This window comes from Cyrtonyx montezumae, unplaced genomic scaffold (assembly GCF_038088225.1).
Source record: "Cyrtonyx montezumae isolate F1298 unplaced genomic scaffold, pur_monq_1.0 scaffold_44, whole genome shotgun sequence".
Classification (NCBI taxonomy): Eukaryota; Metazoa; Chordata; class Aves; order Galliformes; family Odontophoridae; genus Cyrtonyx; species Cyrtonyx montezumae.
Window position 1 is genome coordinate 935741 of NW_027072050.1, and position 23010 is coordinate 958750.

The window sequence follows — 23010 nt, forward strand, 5'->3', positions numbered from 1 at the left end:
AGCACCACAGCTTCTCAGCATCACCTTGTATGTTTCTTACACCTACAGAGCAGCCCTCCTAAAAATCCCTGCTAGGAAGCACTCGATTGAAACCCCGGGAAGCAAACAGCACTCCTCGACCTAGTTGCTGGCGGGGAAGCAGTGAATTCCTCAGCAGGCCTCGCTGCTGCCAACCATGCCCCCCTCCCAGGGCGTGGAAGGTGGTCTGTTCGTAGGAAGCCGTTTTTGGGAGCACAGGCTGTGACACACGGTGCTGGGAAGGAGCCCTATCCCACACGTCGAAGGGGGAGAACAATCAGAACCCAACAAACGGTCTCCGCTTTCAGAACCGGCTTTATTCACAGCCGAGGTTACGACAGGAAAGGTTATGAAATAACCTTTCTCCCCGTACTTTATTCACAGTCTCGCTGGGTTAACAGTACGTAAAGCGCGTAACGAGCGATCCCTCCGTGCGCGGAGCAGAGGCGGGCGGGCAGCCCACAAAATGGCGGCGGGGCGGACTGTCCGTCCCGGCGCGCCCCGCGCGGCCATCTTGGCGCCCAGACTTCATTTCCCATGCGGCGCGGCGGCGGGGCAGGCGATGTCCGCCATCTTACCGCTCCCTCCTCCCCCGGTGCGGCCGGATTGAATGAGCCTGCTGCCCGCGAGCTGAGCGCCATGTCAGGCACCCCGATCCGCGGCACCCCCGGCGGGACCCCGCTGTCGCCGACCCGCATCTCCCGCCTGCAGGAGAAGGAGGAGCTGCGGCAGCTCAATGACCGCCTGGCCGTCTACATCGACCGTGTGCGGGCGCTGGAGCTGGAGAACGACCGGCTGCTGGTGAAGATCTCCGAGAAAGAGGAGGTCACCACCCGCGAGGTACGGCCTGCTGCCTCCACCCGGGGTTTCCGAGGCGGAGGGCGGCGGGGCCGCTCCGACCCAGGCAGGGAGGCTGGCGGCCCCCGCTCGGCCCATCCCGCCCCCGCGGCGCAGGTTGGGGGGGGTGGGGGTGTACGTGTAGGGGGCTGCGGGGAGAAGCGGCTGCTGGATGCGCGCTGAGCGCGGCTCGGGCTGCTCTTGTCACCGAGCGAGAGCGAAAGGCGGGAAGGAAGGAACGCTGCGGGGGGGGTGCGGAGGGCCGGGGCTGGGCCGCGCCGGGTGGGGCCGGCGGGAAGGAGCGCGCTTCGCGCCGCGCTGCGGCTCCGGGCGCTGCGGAGCTGTCCCGTCCCGCCGCCGCGCGTAAGCCCGTGAGGGGCTTTCGGTCCCCGGTGTGAGGCTGTTTAGCGCTGAAGGGTTTGGGAGGGTTGTGCTCGCTTTGCTTCTCGCCGGAGAAAATCTTTCGTAGTGCCTGCAGATGCTGTGAAATCCCTGCGGGTGGCACGTCCCCCCGTCTGGTGGGTTATCTGTTCTGTGACCGGCAGGAAGACTCGCCCACCCTTTTATTTTTTATTTTCTTGGAGTTGTTTTACTCTCTTGTCCTGTACCTGCCGCCCCGGACCCTCCTTCCTTCTGATGATGGTCCCACCTCGTGGGACCGCTGGTGCTGGAGAAGGCCTCTGGGATCACCAGCTGCCACCCACCCTCACCGTGCCCGCTGGCCGTGTCCCCACGTGCCATATCTCCATTGTTCACCGACCACTTCAGGAATAGTGACCCCAGCACCCCCTGAGCTTCCACCACACTTTGTGCAAGGAAATTGTGCCTGTCTCTTGGAGGTAGTCTGCAAGGAGAGGTGTCCCGCTTCCAAAGTGAAGTTGAGCTGAAGGTGGCAGCTAACAGTGCTGTGAAGTGTGTGATGTGAGGGATTGCTCTGCCCCTCGTGTGGGCTCTTTCCCCCCCCCCTTCTTTTAGGGGTCTGGTGTGATGGTGGTGGTGGTGGGAAAAAAGTTTGAATTCATGCTATTTAGCTTAAGTAGACCAAATATGGTAATGTCTTCTTGGGGAGAGGTCAGCCTGCCTGCAATCAGTGTTCACCAGAGTACCTTGAAATGCATTTATATAAGTTAATGGTGTAATGTAACGTGTGGTTTCAAAGTAACTAGTTATTTCTAATCCTAAAGTGTGCCTGTATCTCTTGAAATAATGCTATAAACAGAGTAACCCTGTCTAGCTCCAGGCACTAGGAAGTTGTAGATTGCTGGAGGCTGGAACATAAGAGCAGGGAGTAAATGCTTTAAATATATAAAGCAGAATATAATTAACAATAACGTGTACAAAAGTACAGGACAGGCACAAGGCGTTTAGTCTTATGTTGGTTTATGTTCACACTATTTGTATTGTACTTGTTGTGTGTGTTACCAAGAAGTCTGAAAAATACTCTGATGCCGTAAATGGGGAAGGTAAGCTTGAGAGTTAAGATAGAAATATTTTGTTTACTTTTCCCTTCCAGTTTTCCTTCCTTTACTTTTATTAAGTCCTAGTTCTAAGATTCTGTTGTGGGTCCCTTCCACATCAGGGCGTTCTGGGGTTCTTTTGTGTTGTGTTAGAGCCATTATTTGTACAGTCCTTTACCAGCTCTCTAGACTGTGTGTTGAAAGCTTCCCTCCTGTCTCTAGGATGGCTTATTTTTTCTACACATGTGTTCAGAAAGGGACTCTGCAGTCTTAGCAAGTTTCAATTCAGGCAGTGGATTAGGGCTGTGTGTGCAGTGAAACTTCATGTGGCTGTCAAGTTCTGGGTGCACTGAAATGGGAGGATTCTGTCCTTCTGGCACTAATGTGGTAAACTGGCTTTTCTGCTGATGTTTCAGTTTTCTTGTTGAATTTGTATTCCTAAAATAATCAAACTTAGCATGAAACAAGGTATTAATTTAAGAAACAAGACAGCAGTAGCTTCTATGCGGAGGCAGTGTTAGGTGTAGTGGACTGCCATTCTGTTTGAGATACACTGTTATATCCTTATATTAGCCGTGAGTGTTTGAAATGGGCTATTAGGGTTTCCAGTGTTGATGAAAATTTCCCTTGGTGATTATGCTTGATCGTGTTCAAATTTTAGCTGCTTTTTTTTTTCCTTTCTTTCTTTTTTTAGCTTAAGATTCATAGTAGCTTTGATTTATCCATGGTTACATGTTTTCTTTCTGCTGATGCTCTCACTCTGCCTTTAATAACTGTCTTGACCTTGGGCAGATGAGGAAGCTTTTCTTTATTCCCCATTCTAAAACTGTTTAATTTCAGTACTTTAAGTCTTGTTCCCATTACTTAAAAGGAGTCTTCTGATTTTTGTTTATCTGTGATGTGTGGCAGACTGCTTGATGGGATAATTTTGAGTAACTCTGAGGAAAGTGATTGTTTCCTTCCTACAAAAAGAATGATGGCATTTTGATGTGAATAAAAGTTATACAGTGTGTAGAAACTGAGGAATTCCTGTGTTTTAATTGTCCACTGGAGTATGCAGAGAATCAAAAAAAGCAGTATTTTTTCTTCCCACCAGGGAGCAGGCCTGGTTAATTTTTTGTTTCTGCTCCAGAAGGTTTGTTATGACTTCTGCATAGTCAGTAGGAGACCGTGCTTGCTGCTCATACTGAACTGTTGCGGATAATTTTAGCTTAAATTGGCTGATGAATTTCAAAAGGACCTCAGTGATTGATGCCAGGAATGTGCGGTGGATGCAGCCATGGGTGTTGTAGATTGACAAGCACTGTTCACCCACTGGGCTCTGTGTTAACACCTGAAACTTCTGCCTTGAAAGCAGTTGATGCATCTGCTTTTTTCATAACAGCCTTTAACAACTCCCATTTGCCTCAAAATGTAGGCAAGAGCATGGTGGTGCTTAGCAGTGTTTGTCCACTGCTCATCACTCCGGCGTCCCCACATGTCTGTGTCTCAGTAAGGGGTTGGGATGAGACCATTACTGATGTTTGAGCACTGCTGGCATCCCTTACTACTGCATGCATGGAAGTAACATGGGCTGCCACTACTTAATGTGAGAGAAAAAGAGCTCAACAGAAGTTGAGATTCATCTCCAGTCCTCTGCTAACTACATTCCATCAACTGTCCTCATTCTGTTTGCTCTGTCGTGTGACTCCGCTTGTGTAGCTTAGCCTATGAGAGAAGTTGAGCATATCCCCTTGTTTTTCTACTCCCTAGTTCACAGTTAATGATGATCCCAATACAGTGAGAATATCACCTGTTCTGTGAGGTTGGAGAGGGAGTAAAGGATGAGTGTGGGAAGACTCCTTTTGTACCTTAATTCCCGGCAGTGCTTATGATTGCAGTCCTCCACAACAGATGTTTTTATGGGTATCGGAGGTTTACTATGCTGTTCTAAGAATGTCCTTACCCACAAAAAAAAAAAGAAAATGAAGGTCCATGGGGAATCTCAGCCACTGACTGCAATTGTACTTGGACAGAAGCAGAATCTACGGGCTTCCCTCTTTTGTGTGTTCTCAAGATCTATGGATGTTATTGCAGTTGGCTGCAGTCTTGTATGTCAGAGCCATTAAAACTTCACTGCAGTCTCGTGTGGTTTCTTCTTCCCTATGGGTGTTGCAGCTGCTGTGCCCTTTGCTGCCCAGTGGGTAGCAGCCAGAGCTGGCACTTAAAGAGGATAGGTGGTCGTGATGCTGCCTAGTTGTCATCTCAGAAACAGATATTTGGATGCTTCTGTGGATGGTGGATCACTTGAGTCCTAGCCTGCAAGGCACAGGGTTAAGTGGTGTTCTGGCACTACAGAGATCAGCAGGAGGGTAATGGTGCTGATATGCAACACCTATCTGCATTGCTCTTGAGAACTTGGGTCCTTTGGAGGTTGCTTGTTTCCCATCTCCATGCTGCCCTCTTAGTGTCTTTTTTCCCTCCTTGAGGAGCTGGTCAGTCCTTCAGTCTACTTTCTGGCCTGTAGCAACTCCAGTATCTGCTTATGGTCTTTGTCAGTGAGTCAACACTGTAGTAAGCATCTGTCTGCTTTGTAGGGAAATGTTTCCCCTACTAATTGCTGGTGATGTCCCTTCGTGCTACCCCTTGGCTGGACACCTGCAGAAGTGCTGTGCCTGGCTGATAAATATGGGAGAAAGTGTATTTCAGTAATCTTTGGCAAAAGTCTTTGGGCAAAGGCAATCCTAGTCTTCTTAGATCCCTGACCCCATGAACTGGGTTTCAGTGAGATTGTGTTGTGGCACTTTTCTTCACTCTGCGAAAAAATTGATTCTTAACTATGTGAGGTGAGCAGATTTCCTTGGAAGAATGTAATACTGTTAACATTTTTTGGATAAACTGTCTTTGATGTTGATAGTGGAGATTCCCTGGTTGTGAGCAGGCGTTTCCATAGCCTTGGTGTGTGGGACCACATCTGAAGAAAGAATGGCTATGTGCCTCAACAAGTGTTCCTGGGGAGGCCATGAGCTGCAGCTCACCGATCATCCTTCATCAATCCTTAGCTGGGTGAACAAGAACACACTGAGCCACACCTGGTGGGAACGCATTTGTTTTGCACGTTGATGCATATTAAGATAATTAAATCTTTATCGCCTAATTTGACCAGCCTCATGTAGGTTCTTTGCTGTCTTGGCACATCCCCTGTGTCTTCACTGAGTGATGTTGTGTGGCTTTTTTAGTGGTTGCTGTGGGAGATCTGTGGACCCGACCTGTCTTCTGGGCGTGGGGTGCTTGGGTGGTTTGCGGAGCAGGTGAGGGATGGCTGGGCAGATCCTGCAGAGCACCAGCTGACTGGAACTGCTGCTGGCAACTATGGAGTTGTTCTTCAGGGCTGATGGCTGCTTGGAAGAGACTGGATCTACCAGACTAGGCAGGACAGAGGTATCTTTACCAACAGACTGGTCACCCCACTGAGGTCTTCAGACTTGAAATGGTGGGAGAGAGAGAGAGGTTACTATAAGATCAGGTGAGGAAGTGGTGGATGGGATAGACAGGTAGAGGGCCAGGGGCTGTGTGAGTACAAGAGATAGCAATCAACAAAGCAAGGGTGAAATGGAGTCATCAAGGAAGTGCCTGCAGGTCAGTCTGGTGGGGAAAACTCTCCTGTTCTTCCTGACAAATCTTCATGATGCCTTTCTGAAGTGCCTGCAGCACAAATGCATGCAATGTGGAGAGCAGTCAGGAGGAATTGTCCACTGTGGGTGCTGCAACCTTCCTGGGATCATGGATGTGAAGTGAGATAGCTCACACGATGAGTGCTGTGATGGACATCTGATCAAACTGCATCCATGAGTGGTGGAGGGGCTGATTGGTTTCATTGTGAGGTTACTACAAATGATCTTTGGGAAGTCATGACTGATGGCTGGAACAGAGCACATGTCATGCCTATTGTTAGGGGGAGAATGGGAGATCCAGGGAACTGCATTCTGGTCCCTGGAATGTGATTTGTTTCATTCTGGACTTTTCAAATCCTCATCTGTGTCCTTGTTGACTCCTTCCTCCAGGATGGATGAAACCACACTGACTGTTTTTTCTTTCCACTCCAACATTCTTCATGCATCTGCTATTTTCCTAACTTTTTTTTTTTGTTGAATCTGTCATGAAATTCCACTTCCCAATTTCCATGACAAATCTAGTTAGCCATGAAACTTGTGTTTTGCACAGATACTGATTCTTCCTCAGTATGGCTCTTAACATGTATGGCCATCTGTACTGTTGTTCAGACTAATGTCTGCTGTCTCACTGTAAACTTCAGCTTGGTGACAGGTAGTTCCTCTTTAGAAACTCGTTTCTAATTAAGTACAAAGTGAATTCCTGAAATATTAGATATTGTTGCTAGTGATTCACCTAATTGGAAAAGTGGTCTTAGAAAGCTATTAATACTTCATAAACCTGGTGGTTACTGCTCAATTTGTTGGTTGGTTCCGTAATACTTTTAACTCATGTTTAAGTGTAGGGACCTCTTGAAGGTTTCTCTATTACAAACCTAAGTAAAAAAATCACAAATAAAGGTGTATTTATACTTCATCTTTTTGATATGGTACTTTTGCTGACAAGCTTTGAGCCACAGGCTCTCTGTCGTGTATACCTTTTTGTAGGTGGAGCAAGAGCATTTGCTTTCTACACCATTTATGAGTTGTTCTTCAAAATTAATTTTTTGGCTTGCCATGTGTTTGTCAGAAATCACTATCAGTTTTTATTTGCCATCTTTGTATGAGCTTAGCTTTTTGATAAATGCTACTCTGTGTCCCATACTCTCCTGCTCTACTGTGTTGCCCAATGGGTAACAATGATGTCTTATAAAATATCCTGCTTTTTTTTCTCAGTTCTAACAAATACCTCTGTTCTCTGTTGTGATTATTATAGTATGACATTTGTAAGTACTTCTTGGTTTCTCTTGCTTCTGCAAAGCTACTGAAAGCAAATCTGCTAAGGTTCTTTAGCAAATCTGGTCCCACATGCTGCGGAGGTCTGGGTGAAGAGTTGCTTCCTCTCATGGCTTACCAGACTGACCACTCCATGACACTCTCACTGCAAGCATATGAAACAGCTCCAGTGTCAGCTCTTGGATTACAGCTTGAACTAATTGATACCTGCTGGAATGACTACATCTTCTGCCTCTCTGATTTCCTGTATTGTTCCTGTTTTTCTTTGCAGCTAGTGATTGATTAGTGCTGTATATACCTGTGTTGTTTCCGTGCTCTGGATGCTACATACAGTTCTCTACGTATTTCTAAAAACATGCCAAATCTGAGGAAAGTATGCTCCCAGTATTCCTGGGACGCACGGGGACATTTAGACACTGGTGGCACAGTGCTGAGAAGTGTGATGAGGTGTGAGCACCAGAAATGGGCTTTACGTTGGTAGGTTCATTTAGTGATTTTCCTTTCGTTGCTGCTGTAGATGGTGACTGTTGGTCCTGTTGCCATTTTTATTTTCCTTTTTGTCCATCAGTTGTATGTGAGGCATACCCTAGAATGTGCTGCTTTAGATTAACAGCAGCCTTATAAGAACGTGGGCTTGAAGTGTCACTGCTAGCGACCAAACTGAGCAGCAGTTGCAAAGCAATTTTAGAAGAGAGAAGACTAAAGAGTGATTGTAGCTCAGAAGGCAAACAAAGTTGGAGGTGTACACTTAACAGAGGCACTTTTGGGACCATAGTAGTCTGGTGATTTTCAAAGTCAGTAGACTCCTAGTGTTATGTTCCTTCCACTAGAGCAGAGCTTGAGAGGCAGCAATTTCAGGGAACAGAAATACTTGCCAGAGTTTCTCAATGCTAGAGTAGGAGGCAGTGCTGCTGTTGTTTTTTTCCTGGTACTTTCAGTGAGTAGCCAGTTTGGACTAGAAGAGTTGTCAAGTTCACACTACCAGGCTAGTTTACCTGTGCTGGCACTGTTTGCATCCTTTCAGGCCTGCTGCTTTGATGGTTTCTCTCTAGTTAGCCAGCACTGGGAAAAACAAGATGTTGTTCTCTAAGATCTGGAAAGCACATCTTGTCCATCAGTTCAGTACAGTCATCATGGAATTTATATCAAGTTTACTATGAGCCCATTCTGTCTTTGTGCATTGTTGTTAAAGTTCTCATGTTTGCAGTGTTTGAAGGTGTTATTGCTCCCAGCTGTCTGCTGCTTCACAGTGCTGGTTGCTGTGATGTGTCCTGGAGTCAGCATAAGTTAAACATGCTACAGGAGAAAAAGACTACACTAAGCTCCACAACAGGTTATGCAGTGAGTGTGAGTCAGACTTTTTTAATTAAGAAGCGTTGTCTCTGGTTCCCTTTTTACCGAAAGGTTCTGAAATGGCTTTCATCATTTGACATTCAGTTCATTCTATCTTATATCAAGACAGGGATTACATTAAATGTTTGCAGTTCAGAATGTTGTCCTTTTGATGTTGTTAAGCTGTGTGTTGTTTGGAGTGCTCTGAATTTTAAGCATAAATTATTTGCTACCTGTTGTTGGTTATTAACGTTTTGTAGTGGTATTTACAAAAATAGAGAGAAAAAGGCTCCCTTACTTCATATGTGGAATTCCAGTTTTGCCCTGGAGGACTCAGAATTGATTTGTCTTTTTGTTGTATCAACTATACCACTCAGATCAGCATTGTTAGCAAACCTGCTGAGGATGCACTTGATGCCACTGTTGAGATCATTGATAAGGATATTGAAGAACTCCTGTCCCAAGATGAACCCCTGCAGGATAACACTTGTCACCACCCCCACCTGGACAAGAACCATTGACCGCAGCCCTTTGGCTGTGACCTTCCAACCAGTTCTTTATCCTCTGAATAGTCCAGCCTTCAGATCTGCATCTCTCCAACTTAGAGATAAGGATGTGATGTGGCATTACATCATAAGCCTAACAGAAGTCCAGGTAGATGATGTTTGTTGGTCCTCTGATGCCGTCAGCCCTTCAGAGAAGACCGCCAGATTGATCAGACACAACCAGCCCTTGGTGAGGCCAAGGCAAACATTTGGGTTGATCAGCTCCTTGTCTTGCATGTGCCTATTGTCTCTTTCCAGGATGGTCTGCCCCATGATTTTCCCTGGCACAGTGGTGAGGTTCGCTGGACTGGAGCTTCCCAGATCTTCCTTTCTTCCTTTCTTAAAGTAGGAGTGATGGTTCCCTTTTTTCAGTCTCTGGGGACATCCCCAGTCAACTGTGATTTTTTTTTTTTCTTCCAGTTCCCTGGAATACATGTTTTCTGGCCCCATGTGCTGTATACATTCAGTCTTGTGAGGTAGTCTCAGACCTACTGTGCTCTTACTGATGGAGGGATTTTGCTTCCCCAACCCCCACCTACAGATTCAAGACATGAGAGATGTGGGAAGCTTGACTGGCAGTGAAGAACAAAGCAAACAGCTTGTTGAGTACTTCAGCCTTCTCCATGTCTGTTGGAGCCAGTCCTTCCTTCTCGCTTAGCAGAGGGAGTACTCTCTCCATGGCATGTTTCTTCTGAGCAGTGTACCCATAGAACCCCTTCTTGTTATTTTTCACATCACTCACAGAGTTCAGTTCCAGCTATACCTTGTCTTTCCTTGTCTTTCCTGATCCCACCTGTATGTGTTTAGACAGCATTCCTGTATCCTTCCCAGGCCACCCGTCCTTGCACCCACAACCTGTGCATGTACTCCTTACCCTCAGTCTGACCAGTAGGTCTTTGCCCAGCCATGCCAGTTCCTGCATCCTCTGAGCTCCTGTGCTCTCAGGAAGGCATCCTTAAGGAGCTGCCAGCTCTGTTCCATTCCTGTGTCCCTAAGGACAGTTTACTGGGAATCCCATCCAATAATTCCTTAAACAGTTGGAAGTTTGCTTTCCTGAAGTTCAGGTGCCTGACGATGCTCTTTCCCAGGCCCCCCAGTCCTCACTCAGCCAGGACATGGCTCCTGCAAGTGCCTCTGATCTTAACCTCTTTAATGATCTCTGTGTTGGTGAACACCAGGTCCAGCAAAGCTTCACCATTGATTTTGTCCAATACCTGTGCCAAGAAGTTATCCTCAGTGGACTCCAGGAGTCCATTGAATTGCTTGCAGCCCACTGTGTTGCTTTCCTCTGCTCCTGCACTGGGTATCCCTTCTAAAAAGCATCTAGCCCTCAAATGTAGTATTCAAGTTATGTGATTTTTGAATTGTAATTTGCAAATACTGTATTTTTGCAATGGTTCACACTTAGTGAGAGGCTTTACAGCCTTAAAATCTCAATTATTTTCTTGTCATAGTGGAGTGTTGTAAGAAAGATCTTCGTGCAGTCACAGCACACACTTCTGTGGTACTTTCTGAGTAATGCAGAGTTGTATTAGCTTAATAGGGAACTTCTGGCTATCAGCTGTGAGGGGAAAAAAGAGGAGGGCAAACAAACAAATTGAGTAAGTCTTGAAAAAAATTTTTTTAAGAAAATGAAGTAAGATTGCATGAATTGACAACCAAGTTTTTGGTATGTCACCAGCTTGCAGACCAGGTTTCTGAGCTCTCAGGCTGCTGTATCAAAGTTCATTTCAGAAGTTTTATGAAAATATACTCTATCAGGATCTTAATTTATTTTCTGACTGCCTTTAATCCATCTTTCTGAAGACCAGATGGTTGAGCCTGTCATTTGTGCTTTGGAATAGGCATTTCTAGGATCAGCACAGTTGTCTTGTGTGTACACTTGATGCTTTGTTATGAAATTTCTCTTCCTAAAGTTGGTATATTATGCTTCTGGCTCTTCCCACCCTATGATTGCTCTGTTCTGATATCCTTTGATAGAAGCAATACCATCAAACTTATCTTCAAATTTTAGCTATCTTGATATACCTTTCAGATGACCCTACGTTCAAAAAAAAATTAGCAGTGTTGAAGACTTTGAAATGCCTTGTTGCAGTCGGAGTGGCTGATCATCTTATCTTTTTTCTGAGCTGGGACAGGGAGAGGTCTGTAGATCCTTATCATCTGAGGTAGAAAACAGGAGTAGACACTTGTCTCTGAGCTGTTTATGTGTCTGTAATTTATCTCCTTTTCTTTGCAATAGTAGTACAGGAGCAGCAGAATTGTATGAGGCTTCATTTGTATTCCACAAAATGTTTGTCCTACTTTGTTTTTAAATGACATTGCTGCTGAAAAAAGTCACCCAATGCAACGGTCTTAGAAATGAAAGTACAAGGTGTATTTGCAGGGTGTGCTGCTCTGCTTCTGTTTCTCTCTTGGAAGGACTTGCATACTTCAAACACGGTGTGTTATGTTCTATTGGGAATAAGTCTTCAGTGTTGTCTTTGGGACTAAGTCACAGCGCATATGCACATAGGTGCATGTTACTTGGAAATGGTGAATATTTAATGTACTTAAACAACAGAAGTAGTATCATTTTCAAAGGAGCTGGTCACAACCTGTGAAACTCAGTTTGCTAATGTTTAGACATGTTTTTCATGTCTGAATGCTTTTTTCCCCTTTAGGTCAGTGGCATCAAGAACCTCTATGAGTCTGAACTGGCTGATGCTCGAAGAGTTCTGGATGAAACTGCCAAAGAGAGGGCTAGGTTACAGATTGAAATAGGAAAACTGAGGGCTGAACTTGAGGAGTTCAATAAAAGGTAAGCAAGATTTTACGTTATGTTATGTTTTTTCATCTTTAAATGATAAATTGATAATCTGCAGTGCGAAAGACACTGCTGATGCCTCTTAAAACACCGTAGTGGCTGTCTTGTTTAAGTGATGCAGGCTTGTCAGGGGAATTTCTGAAATTGTACAGCTTGTGTATACACAGATCTGCTTGTAGAGAGAAGATGAATAAACTGTGGGTTGATGGGCACTTCACACATGTAGATGCTAAAACAAGGAGTTGTGACTGCTTCTGTCCTGGTCACACACACAAACACAGCTTTGTGGTTAAATGGATTGGATTGCGTGACACTTGAAGTTACCCAGACATCAGGGTTGTCTCTTTGTCCTGGAGACAGCAAATACTCTGGTTGGGTTTTAAGGCAATCTCCAACAACAGCAGTAACTTTAGGAATTTGGCTCGTGCACCCTATTCTGCAAATTGCATGCTTCTGTGTTTTGATTAAGGTATTCTTGTCAGAGTTACCTTCACTTTGGAGTTGATGAGAATCACTGCTAGTTGATCTCTGCTTATTAGGCCTTTGGTAATACTGAGAGATCTTACAAATGTCTTTTTACAGAACACTGCGCTTGAAGTGCTGGTGCTAATGGTTTTCCTGTGGGTCATCTCCCTTGCCCTGTGTTTGGGTGACTGAGTTGTCTTTTATCAGACACTTCAGGGACTTGACAGGATAGTTCTGCCAGCCTCATTCAAACATTCTTGGTGTTCTGAGATACACCAAATATGAGGAAAGAATGCCAGGTTTTCTGTCTTCTGAGTTTGTAATAGTGGAACTGAATTCTTTCTTGGCTTGGAAGCTTCTTTGTACCAGATTGCTTTCAGTCTCTTGGGATGTACTTGGAGTACTCTTGCTGAGTATAGCACATATGGAAAGTCATGCCTGGGACATGCGGCCTAATTTTAGGTGCACTCCTTGAAAACAGAACTTTAACAAGTCTGTTTGCAGAGGGTACCTTGATGTGCAGCTGATGAAGTCCTCCCTGCCCGCCCTGCTGCTCACCTGCCAAGCTTCAGGGCTTTGTGGGTAAATGAAGAGGGAGGCAGTATGTAACGCTGTTTGCTACAGTTACCTCAGTGTCTCTTTCAAGTTCACCACAGGCTTAGACCCAACTCTGTAGAGCTGGGAAGCAGCAAGACCTTGGCTGATACACTAGGATTTGTGACAGGTTGTGGTATCGGAGAGATCATGGTTTGCCTGTCAATGTACAGGATTTAAGAGCAAGTGTTTATGCTGACATCCTTGTGCCACGTGTACACAGCTTGTTCAGATAATGACAACTGTTGTCGCCGTGTGTTCTCCATGAGTATGGATTATTCTTTTGGGATTTTGGATGCCCTGGAAGATATTTTGGTCATTTTGTTTCCTTATGCTTATCTGTCATGCATGATACTGATTAATGTTTTCTGGATTTTTTTATTACGTAGGATAACTGGACAACAAGAAGGATCCCAAGCTATTGTTTAGACAGCAGACAATTTTCAAATAGACAATAGACAAAGATTAGCTCCAGAAAGGCTTTGAGATATGAAATGAAAGGTTCTCGTTGTCTTACAACCAAATTTGAGATAGAGTGGTACTTTTTTACTTCTTATGTGTTTATAGAGTTTTATCATAATTTTTTGTCTACCTTAGAAGTGAGAACAGCTTGGAAAGAAAAAGGAGGTGTAAGGCCAGTGGGATGAGTTGGAAGCTCTCAGGCTTTGGGAGGTTCTGGGGCACAGGACACTTCATTTACTATTTTAGTAATCAGGAGTTACCCTTTATCACCGATACCTGAAGGGATCCTAGTAATTTAGTGGCTCTAGACTCAAAATGCTGCATCTCTCCATTGTGGAAGAGAAGTGGTTTGTCACTGTTCTTTTTTGTAGGAAAGCAGTTCTCTGGGCTAGGCTCTCTGCTGTATGAAGGGATTCATAGTTCTTGGAAGGAACTGAAGGGATCACACTGGTCTGGGACCAGCCAAGAAGTGATTGCTCGTGGGCCTTTGATAAATTCAGGTGCTCTGCTCCTTAGGGGCTGTAGTCCAAATGTTTCCTCTGTGAGATGAAAAAATGGTCTTTATGCCTCGAACAGCAGGCAGAATGTTTTTTGCCCTTGCCATCCAGTAATGTATATTCCTGCTAATTGGACAATGCATACACAGAACATTGTTCTAATACTCAATTTGTACCTGGTTTATCATAATTAGTTGCAGTTGCAGGTTACTGTGGAGCCACCTACTGGTGCAACAGTTGTATAGTACCAAAGCATCCATAAATGTGAGCAAGGTATTCTCCAGAAGTGTGTGTAACAATGTGTAAATATAGGTAACTTGTTTGTTTCAGCTACAAAAAGAAAGATGCAGATTTGTCTACTGCTCAAGGTCGCATTAAGGATCTTGAAGTACTCTTCCATAGAAGCGAAGCAGAACTCAACACTGTCCTGAATGAGAAACGCAGTCTGGAAGCAGAGGTGGCTGATCTGCGTGCCCAACTTGCTAAGGTATTGCAGTGAGTGTTTCCTTGCTTTAGCACAACAAAGGTTACTCCGTGTGAAATTTGTTGGGATTTTTTGCTGTTAGTTTTCTGAACATCGTTGCTTCAACTCACTTCTGTTTAACCTTTCCCTGCCCCTCTTGGATGTGAAAATAAATTAAGAAATCTGTAGTAACCAAAGTATTAAGGTGTGTTAGAAATATTTCTAGTATCAATATTTGTGTTCCTAGTTACTTAATGTTCAATTTTAAATTACGATGGAGTATCCAGAGGAGCTGTGCTGTCAAGAAAAGGAACATGCATTATCAAACTATATGGAAGTAATCTTGTTTTATATATGTGGGATAGAATTGTGAAAGCTTTAAGTATTCATGCATGCATACATACACATGCTTTTTCCTTTTTTCCTTTTTCTGTTCTTTTGTAATAGCTTGAGATGAGTTTTACTGTTGTGTATTATTGATCCAAAGATGTCAATTGAAGGTTGTGATGGACTTGTGGATGGAGAAAAGGAGTCCAGTCAAAATTAAATCTTCATCTTCACAATTTTCAACCAGGCTGAAGATGGTCATGCTGTGGCTAAGAAGCAGTTGGAGAAGGAGACACTTATGCGTGTGGACCTGGAGAATCGGTGCCAGAGCTTGCAAGAGGATCTGGATTTCAGGAAGAATGTGTTTGAGGAGGTATTACCAACCTAGTAATCTCATTATGTTCTGAAGTTTATGTACTTCTTACCCAGACTGACCATAAACAATTACTAATGAGGCCAGGTAGTGAAAATCGGTGTTTGCCTATCCCCTATCCTTGATATAAATCAGCTGAATTTAAAGATTTTATAAAAATTGCAAAGCAGATCAGTGGCAGAACTGGCATAAAAGCCAGTTAACAAGGGTATTACTGTTCTGTGGGCAGTTGGGTTAACTTAACTTGCTGCTGTGTGAGAGGGAAAGTTTTATTCCCTCTCTTTACGTAGGCTGCCTGGTCCTGCCCCTTATTTGCACCAGCTCTGATAGACTGTTAGACCTGACTGCAACCTGTTCCCATTGGTGAGGACAGTGTACCAAAAACTGCTTTTTGCTGGGGTAAAGAAGGACCAGATTTTTTTGTAAACAGTAGGAATGCACAGATGGGGATTGGGAGGAATGGGAAAAGGAAGTATAGTCGCTTCTTGAACCAGTAGTAAAGCGTGAGGTTGATTTATTCTGTCTTGGGAAAACCAGCTCTGACCTTTGATTCTTCAGCAGCACAAGCTGACCAGCCATTAGTGCTTGCTAAGCAGCTGCCACAGACTCCTGCCCTTTTTCTGACCTGTGTGATGATTGGCTGACCATGTGCCAGACCATTTCAGCAGGATTAATGAGAAAATATTGTGGCTGTTTTGTTGAGTTTAAGATTTGTAAATTTGATGACTGAGTTATGTTTTACCGTGGAATAAAATGAGTGCGCAAACCAGATGAAGGGGTTAGGCAAGCCACTGTGGCTAAGGACAGGTATTGGAACAGGGCAAAGAAGCAAGACACCCTGAGCTATGGTCATTGTCTCACCTCCATGCTGTGAAGCATTTGGATCGTTGGTGCAACTGCAAGCATCAAACCCTTCCTTGGTTGTAGGCCATTAAAGTAATTTTTTGCTCCTTGAGAACTGTCTGCAAGCAACTCATATAAAGAGGTCCTGAATTTTTGTTAGCCTGCTGTGACTTCAGTTTAAGCATGGGAAGCGGAAGAATATAATTAAGCACCTTAATTATCTTGCCCTCTGACCTCACTGCTACCTACCTCAGGACTCCTCACAGAGTTTACAGAATCACCAAGGCTGGAAAATACCTACAAGATCATCCAGTCCAACCCACCTATTACCAGTAGTGCTCCCTAAACCACATCCCTCAACACAACATCCAAATGTTGCTTGAACACCTCCAGGGACAGTGGCTCCACCATCTCCCTAGGCAGCCCATTCCAGTGCCTGACCACTCTTTCAGAGTAGTAGTATTTCCTAACATCCAGCCTGAATCTCCCCTGACGCAGCTTGAATCCATTCCCTCTAGTCCTATCACTAGCCACACGAGAGAAGAGACCCCCACCCAGCTCACTACAGCCTCCCTTCAGGTAGCTACAGGGAGCAGTAAGGTCTTCCCAGCGCCTCCTCTTCTTAACACTGAACAATCCCCAGTCCTTCAGCTGTTCCTCATAAGACTTATACTCTGGATCCCTCACCAGCTTTGTAGCCCTTTGTACACGGTCCGCTCTCCGTGTCTTTCTTGCAGTGAGGGGCCCAAAGCTGGACACAGTACGTGAGATGCAGCCTCACCAGTGCTGAGTACAAGGGAACAATTACTTCCTTGTTCCTGCTGGCAACACTGTTTCTGATGCAGGCCAGGATGCCATTGGCCTTCTTGTCCACCTGGGCACACTGTTGGCTCATGTTCAGCTGAGCATCAGTCGGTACCCCCAGGTCCATTTCCTCTACACAGTCTTTCAGCCGCTCTGCCCCAAGCATGTAGTGCTGCCTCGGGCTGTGGCCAAAGTGCAGGACCCAGCCTTTGGTATTGCTGAACCTTACTCCATTGGCATCGGCTTAGCTATCCAGCCTGTCCTGATTCCCTCTGAAGGGCCTTGTTACCCCCAGGCAGATCGACACTTCCAGTCAACTTGGTGTCTGTAATCTGTAAGCTTACTGAGGGTGCACTCAGTGCCCTTATCCAGGTCATCAATAAAGATATTGAAAAGGACAGGCCCCAGCACTGACCCCTGGGGAACACCACTCATGATCAATCACCAGCTGGATTTAACTCCATTCACCACTGCTTTCTGGGCATGGCTCTCCAGCCAGTTCCTTACTCAGCCAAGAGTGTACCTATCCAAGCCATGGGCTGCCAGCTTCTGGAGGAGAATACTGTGGGAGACAGTGTCAAAGGTTTTGCTGAAGTCTAGGTAGACCCACATCAACAGCCTTTCCCTCACCCACCAGATGGGTCACTAGATCACAGAAGGAGATCAAGTTGGTCATGCAAGGCCTGCCCTTCGTGAACCTATGCTGGCTAGGCCTGATCCCCCAGTTGTCCTGCAAATGCCATGTGATCTCCCCCAAGACATTCTGCTCCATAACCTTCCCTGGCACTGAGGTCAGGCTAACTGCCCTGTAGTTCCCCAGGTCCATCTTAGAACCTTTCTTATAGATGGGAGTCACGTTGGCAAGCATCCAGTCTTCTGGGACCTTACCAGTCAACAAGGAGTGCTGATAGATGATGGAAAGAGGCACAGCTGTCATCTCTACCAGTTCCCTTCAGGTGAATCTCATCCAGCCCTGTGGACTTGTGGCAGTCCAGTTGGAGTAGTAGATCTCTGTCCTCCTGAATCATGGGAGGTTTTGTCTGCTCCCCAGCTGAGAGTACCAGTTCAGAGAGTGGAGTACACTGAGGATAACTGGTCTGACCTTCAAAGACACATGTAAAGAAGGCATTCAGAACCTCTGCCTTTTCCTTTTCCTCAGTGGCTACATTCCCAGCCTCATCTAGTAAAGAATGGAGAGTCTCCTTATATGCTGACATATTTGTAAAGGTTTTTCTTGTTCCTTTTTGCCCCAGTGGCCAGGTTGAGTTCAGGCTGGGCTTTTGCCTTTCTGATTTTCTCTCTGCACATCCTTACAACTTCTCTGTACTCTTTCAGAGTTACCTGGCCCTTCTTCCTCAGGAAGTAGATTCTCTTTTTCTCCCAGACCCTCAGGAATAGCTCCCTATTCATCCATGCTGGTCTTCTTCCCCGCCAGCTCATTTTGTGGCTCATGGGGAAAGCCTGCTCCTGTGCCTTTAGGACTTCCTTCTTGAAGAGTGACCAGCTGTCTTGGACCCCTTTACTCTCTTAAGACTGAATCCCAGGGGACTCCCCCTTCTAGTCTTCTGAACAATTCAATGTCTGCCCTCCCAAAGTTCTCAGTAGCAGTTTTGCTGCTCCCCCTTTTGGCTCCACCAGGAATTGAGAACTTTACCACTTCATGGTCTGACTGAACTTGTATTGTTTACCTTACCCTGAAGGCAGAAATGAATTTATGTATTCATGCCCAGATGGGTCTCTTCAGGGTTCCACATGAATAAGTGCACAAGCGAATGTTACTTCGGTAGTTTAGGTCCAGTGTTATAGGCAAAGAGATCTCATAATTCACCAGGGAAAGGGTATTCTATTTGTGCAAACTGACCAGAAAAAACAATTGTTTTCAAAGCAATAGTGTAGAGGATTTGTTAGGGTTTTTTCTTTTTACTAATGTTATCAAAATCTAATTAGTAGAGGTCATAGAACATATAGAAAATAGAGATCCGCATATGCCCGAGTGAAATTTGAAGGTGCAGTTTCGCTGTATGATGTTTATTTTCAGTATACATCATGGTTACAAAACATGTTGACGTTTGTCCAGCTCCTTATAGACTGCTTGCTACTGTAGGCATGTATGTTGAGAAGGAAAATGTGGTGCAGTATATGGAAAATTTCTTTGCTATATACAAATTTCATCCTTCCCTTGGATATTGTAGCACAAAATATCTTCTTACTTGAAGTCTGCAGGAATATTTGTAAGCCTCTTTTCAAGTTTGCTCATCTTTTAGATTTTTTTACAGCATGAGAAAGGTAACTTGCATCTTTTAATAAGTGCAGTAACTTTTAGGCTGCACTACTGTAGTTCCTACGTACTCAGTAATTAGTACTGAAGTAATTAACCTGTCTAAATGAAATTGCTTGTACTGTTTACCTCAGTATAGGACTTTGTCCTCTTTTTTTTTCTGTGTAGGAGATAAGAGAGACAAGAAAACGGCATGAGCATCGTTTGGTCGAAGTGGACACTAGTCGCCAAAAGGAGTATGAAAACAAAATGGCTCAGGCCCTGGAGGATCTGCGAAATCAGCATGATGAGCAAGTCAAGCTGTACAAAATGGAGCTGGAGCAGACCTACCAGGCTAAGGTAACTGCTCCTTTTGCCTTCTGTTGGACCGGAAGTCCAATCAGGGAAACAGAAACACTTCCATCAGTCCTACTGCGTTTAAGGAGACAGTAATAATAGTGTGAACAAGTTTTGCGGTGATGTCCAGGTGTTTCCTCCTGTAAAGGTGCACAGGTGGATTTCCAGTGGGGCTATAGCCCAAGGTAACAACCAAGAATAGTGCTAGCCAGAGAACGTGTGTTTGCTGAGGACAGAGTGGGAGTGGGGGATGTCACAAAGTAGCTGATGCAGTAGTGGTTTTTTTTCCTGTGGTTCAGGTGGATTTTTTGTTGTTTTTTTTTTTTGTTTGTTTGTTTGTTTTGCTTTGTGTTTTTAATGCAGTTGTGGTTTCATTGAGGGTGGTAGTAGGGAAATCAGATGAGATAATAGATGCTTTTTTTTTGACAAGCCTTGGTATTAAAAGCTGTGGTATATAATTTGAAAGTTTGAACACAGTGAGGCATAATTTGATGGAGAAGAATTCTCTTTGAACTTCTTCAGAACACAGATACTATTCTGTTTTACCTGCCTGGGCAAGTCCTGAGTTAGCAAGTGGCAATTAATTCAGCTGACAGTGTGGGGGAAGTAGTATCCTTGGTAATGGTATAATTGCTGGCTACAAGTATATATTTTTGTGTATTCAGTACCTTACATGAAGGAATAAAGTACGTGTCAGTTTTCTGGTTATAAAAATACTTACCAGTAACTGTAGCCACTTCTAATTTTCCTGTGGTGGAGACACTGTGGTTCTGCTAACAGTGTTTTCCCACACCTTCCTCTTTGAGATTCCCTGAAGAGTTCTCTGTTTTGCAGTTTGAGAAACATTGATCTAAAAAATATTTAACTGTTTCTTAGGGCAGCAACAAAATAACTAATAGGTAATAAGAAGCAAAATAAAAAACTTTTAGCAATCTTGGCATTATTTGGGGAAGTTAGGAGCAGCCAGATACTTGAATTGACTTGTCTGAAAAAGATCCAAATTTTTCTCTCCTTTGTAGTGAAAACACTGTTTTGCAAAGCAGATAGAGAAGGAGAAAGTGACAGGATTTGAGAAGAGGATGAACAAATTAAGGTTTCTCCCCTCCTTCCCCCCAAGAAAAAAAGAAAAGCTGATGATCATTATGCAGTTGAAATGAGAAGGGAAAGACAGGCTTAACTGTGTGTTTCTGGGTAAAGTTCTGTTTAGGGTAATGCCTTCATCAGAGACCTTGGGCTGTTGGAGCATATGATGTTGAAGCAGATGTAGTGTCTGCCAAGCTTCTCCAGGATGAGTTATCTTGGCAAAAAAGCTCAATGCGTGTTCTTCGTGTTCTTCCTTAGAATTCTTTGAGCAATGCGGTTGACGAAGATCGATTTCTTGAAGCTTTGTGCTGAGTGGTTAAGAGCAATGTTCTGCCTAAAAGTATTCTTAGAATTGGGGCAGTTTGGTTCCTGCATGGATTCTGTGGTGTGTAGTAGTACATTGTTGAATTTAAGCTGCAAAGCATAAAAAGATCCTTTTTCCAGCTACCTCGATGAGACTTACAGTGTAATGTCTTTGAACTCCGTTATTGCTCTGTCAGATTGAGTTAAGATTAGCCACTAGAAGTGAAGCTTGATCATTAGGTGAAATTAACAAAAACTGAAACAAAAATGGAATTAAAACCACTAGGGAAGATTTATATATATTATTATTTTGCCCCTGTGGCAAGATATGTTCCCAAGTTGTGTGTAGTCTTGGTCTTTCCTGAAAAGGTAGTACAGAGTAACATACAGGAGACCAACAAAATCTCAATGTGTGAAGCAGATCCTGCATCAAGAGAGTTTAAAATAAAACTTGACGTAGGATAGAAGATAAGAGAATGGGAGAATATAATGGGTGTTTGTGAAAGGGTAGATGGCATGGAGAGGGCAAATGTTTCTTATTTTTCAGTAGAAGTAGGGAAAGTGAATGTAACTCTCTAGTAGCAGACTCAAAAGAAACAAGAAAAAGTTTTACTTCATTAATACATAGATTAAACATCCTACCATGTGAATGCCTAGGTCAGAGACAAAATCCTGCCTGAAAAATCCGTGAAAGACCATTAGCATCAAGATCTTATTTCCAGCTGAGGAAATCAGTAAGTTGGTACTGGCCAGCTCAGACGTGACACTAGTGAACTGTTTTATTCAGCTTGTTCTCCGGGCTTCCAAGGAACTGTTAAACCAGAGCATGAAATTGATGGCCTTCATGTGACCGTTCTGGTATCAAGCAGGCAGTGTGATAGCATGGACCTAAGTTTTGTAAGACTGCTAGTATAATCCTGTAAGAACAGAACTGAAGTATGTGTTCTTGTTCCGTAGAGTTTGTCCTTGATGCTCACAAAATTACTAAATTTCCATTTTCAAGTATTTAAGATTAAAAAGTTTATATTCCATAGTAAAACTGTTTTTACAAGATGTCTAACACAGTGCAGGTGACTTGTATAAAACTTGTCTTCCAGTTGGAGAATGCCATTTTAGCCTCTGACCAAAATGACAAAGCTGCTGGTGCAGCTCGGGAGGAGTTGAAGGAGGCTCGCGTGAGAATAGAATCTCTCAACTACCAACTTTCTGGCCTTCAGAAACAGGTAAAAGGCACTAAATTTGCTCTCATTTCTAATGTAAAGCACTGTAATGTTTGAATATATTAAAATTTCTGTCCTCTCATATTTTCTGAATGCTATGGAGAGAAGTTGTCTTTGTGATCTTGGGGTTGTAGAATCACTGAGGTTGAAAAAGTCCTCTAAGATCATCCAGTCCAACTGTCCACCTGTCTCCAGTATTTCCCACTAAACCATGATCCCCTCAGTACAACGTCTACATGTTTCTTGAATGCCTCCAGGGTCAGTGACTCCTCCATCTTGAGGAATATGGGCCTGGCAAAGAGTAAAGTCAGGACCCTGAACTTTAGAAGAGTGAAATTCCAGTTGTTTAAAGAATTAGTGGAAAACATTCCTTAGGATCTGTCCCTAGAGACAGAAGGAACAGAACAGAGCTGATAAATATTTAAGGCTGCTTTGTTAGAGTGCAAGAGTTCTCCATCTGCGCTTGTAAGAAACCAGCTAAGGGAGTCAGGAAACTGGCTTGGCTGAGCTAGGATCTGCTGGTCAAACTGAGGGATAAGAAGGAAATACTCTAGATGGATGACATGGGAAGAGCGCAGAGATGCTGTCAGACATGCAGAGGAAAGGTGAAAGCCGAGATGAAACTGAGCTTGGCAAGTGATACAGAGAATAACAAGGAGTTCCATGGGTATGCTGGTTAGAAGAGTGGACCCCCACTGATGGATGAGAAGGGAAAATTGGCTACATTCAGTTTTTTGCCTCAGTCTTCACTGTCAGTCAGGCTTCCAACATGTCTTGTGTCCCTGAACCGTTAGGAGGGAACTGGGAGAAAATCCCTCTTCCCATAAGTAAAGATCAAGTTCAAGAATACCTGATGAAATTGAACGTGTTCAAGCCTATGGGGTCTGATGACACGCATCTCAGAATCCTGAAGAAACTGGCTGATGTAGTTGCCGTGCCACTGTCCATCCAAAAAAAAAAAAAAATCACGGTTGTTTGATGAATTCTCTGGTGACTGGAAAAAAGGTAATAGCTCCCATTTTTTAAGAAGGGTAAAAAAAGC

At 44.3% G+C, this 23010-nt stretch overlaps 1 protein-coding gene across 1 annotated transcript in view; it reads left to right on the forward strand.

The window, feature by feature from the left end:
- Positions 1-555: 555 nt before the first annotated feature.
- LMNB2 (lamin B2) overlaps positions 556-23010 on the forward strand; it is a 29500-nt gene continuing 7045 nt past the window's right edge. Inside the window, exons 1-6 of the mRNA XM_065747305.1 lie at positions 556-858; positions 11778-11914; positions 14269-14425; positions 14976-15101; positions 19195-19365; positions 21846-21971. Coding sequence (XP_065603377.1) covers positions 556-858; positions 11778-11914; positions 14269-14425; positions 14976-15101; positions 19195-19365; positions 21846-21971 — 1020 coding nt within the window. The remainder of the gene's footprint in view (positions 859-11777; positions 11915-14268; positions 14426-14975; positions 15102-19194; positions 19366-21845; positions 21972-23010) is intronic.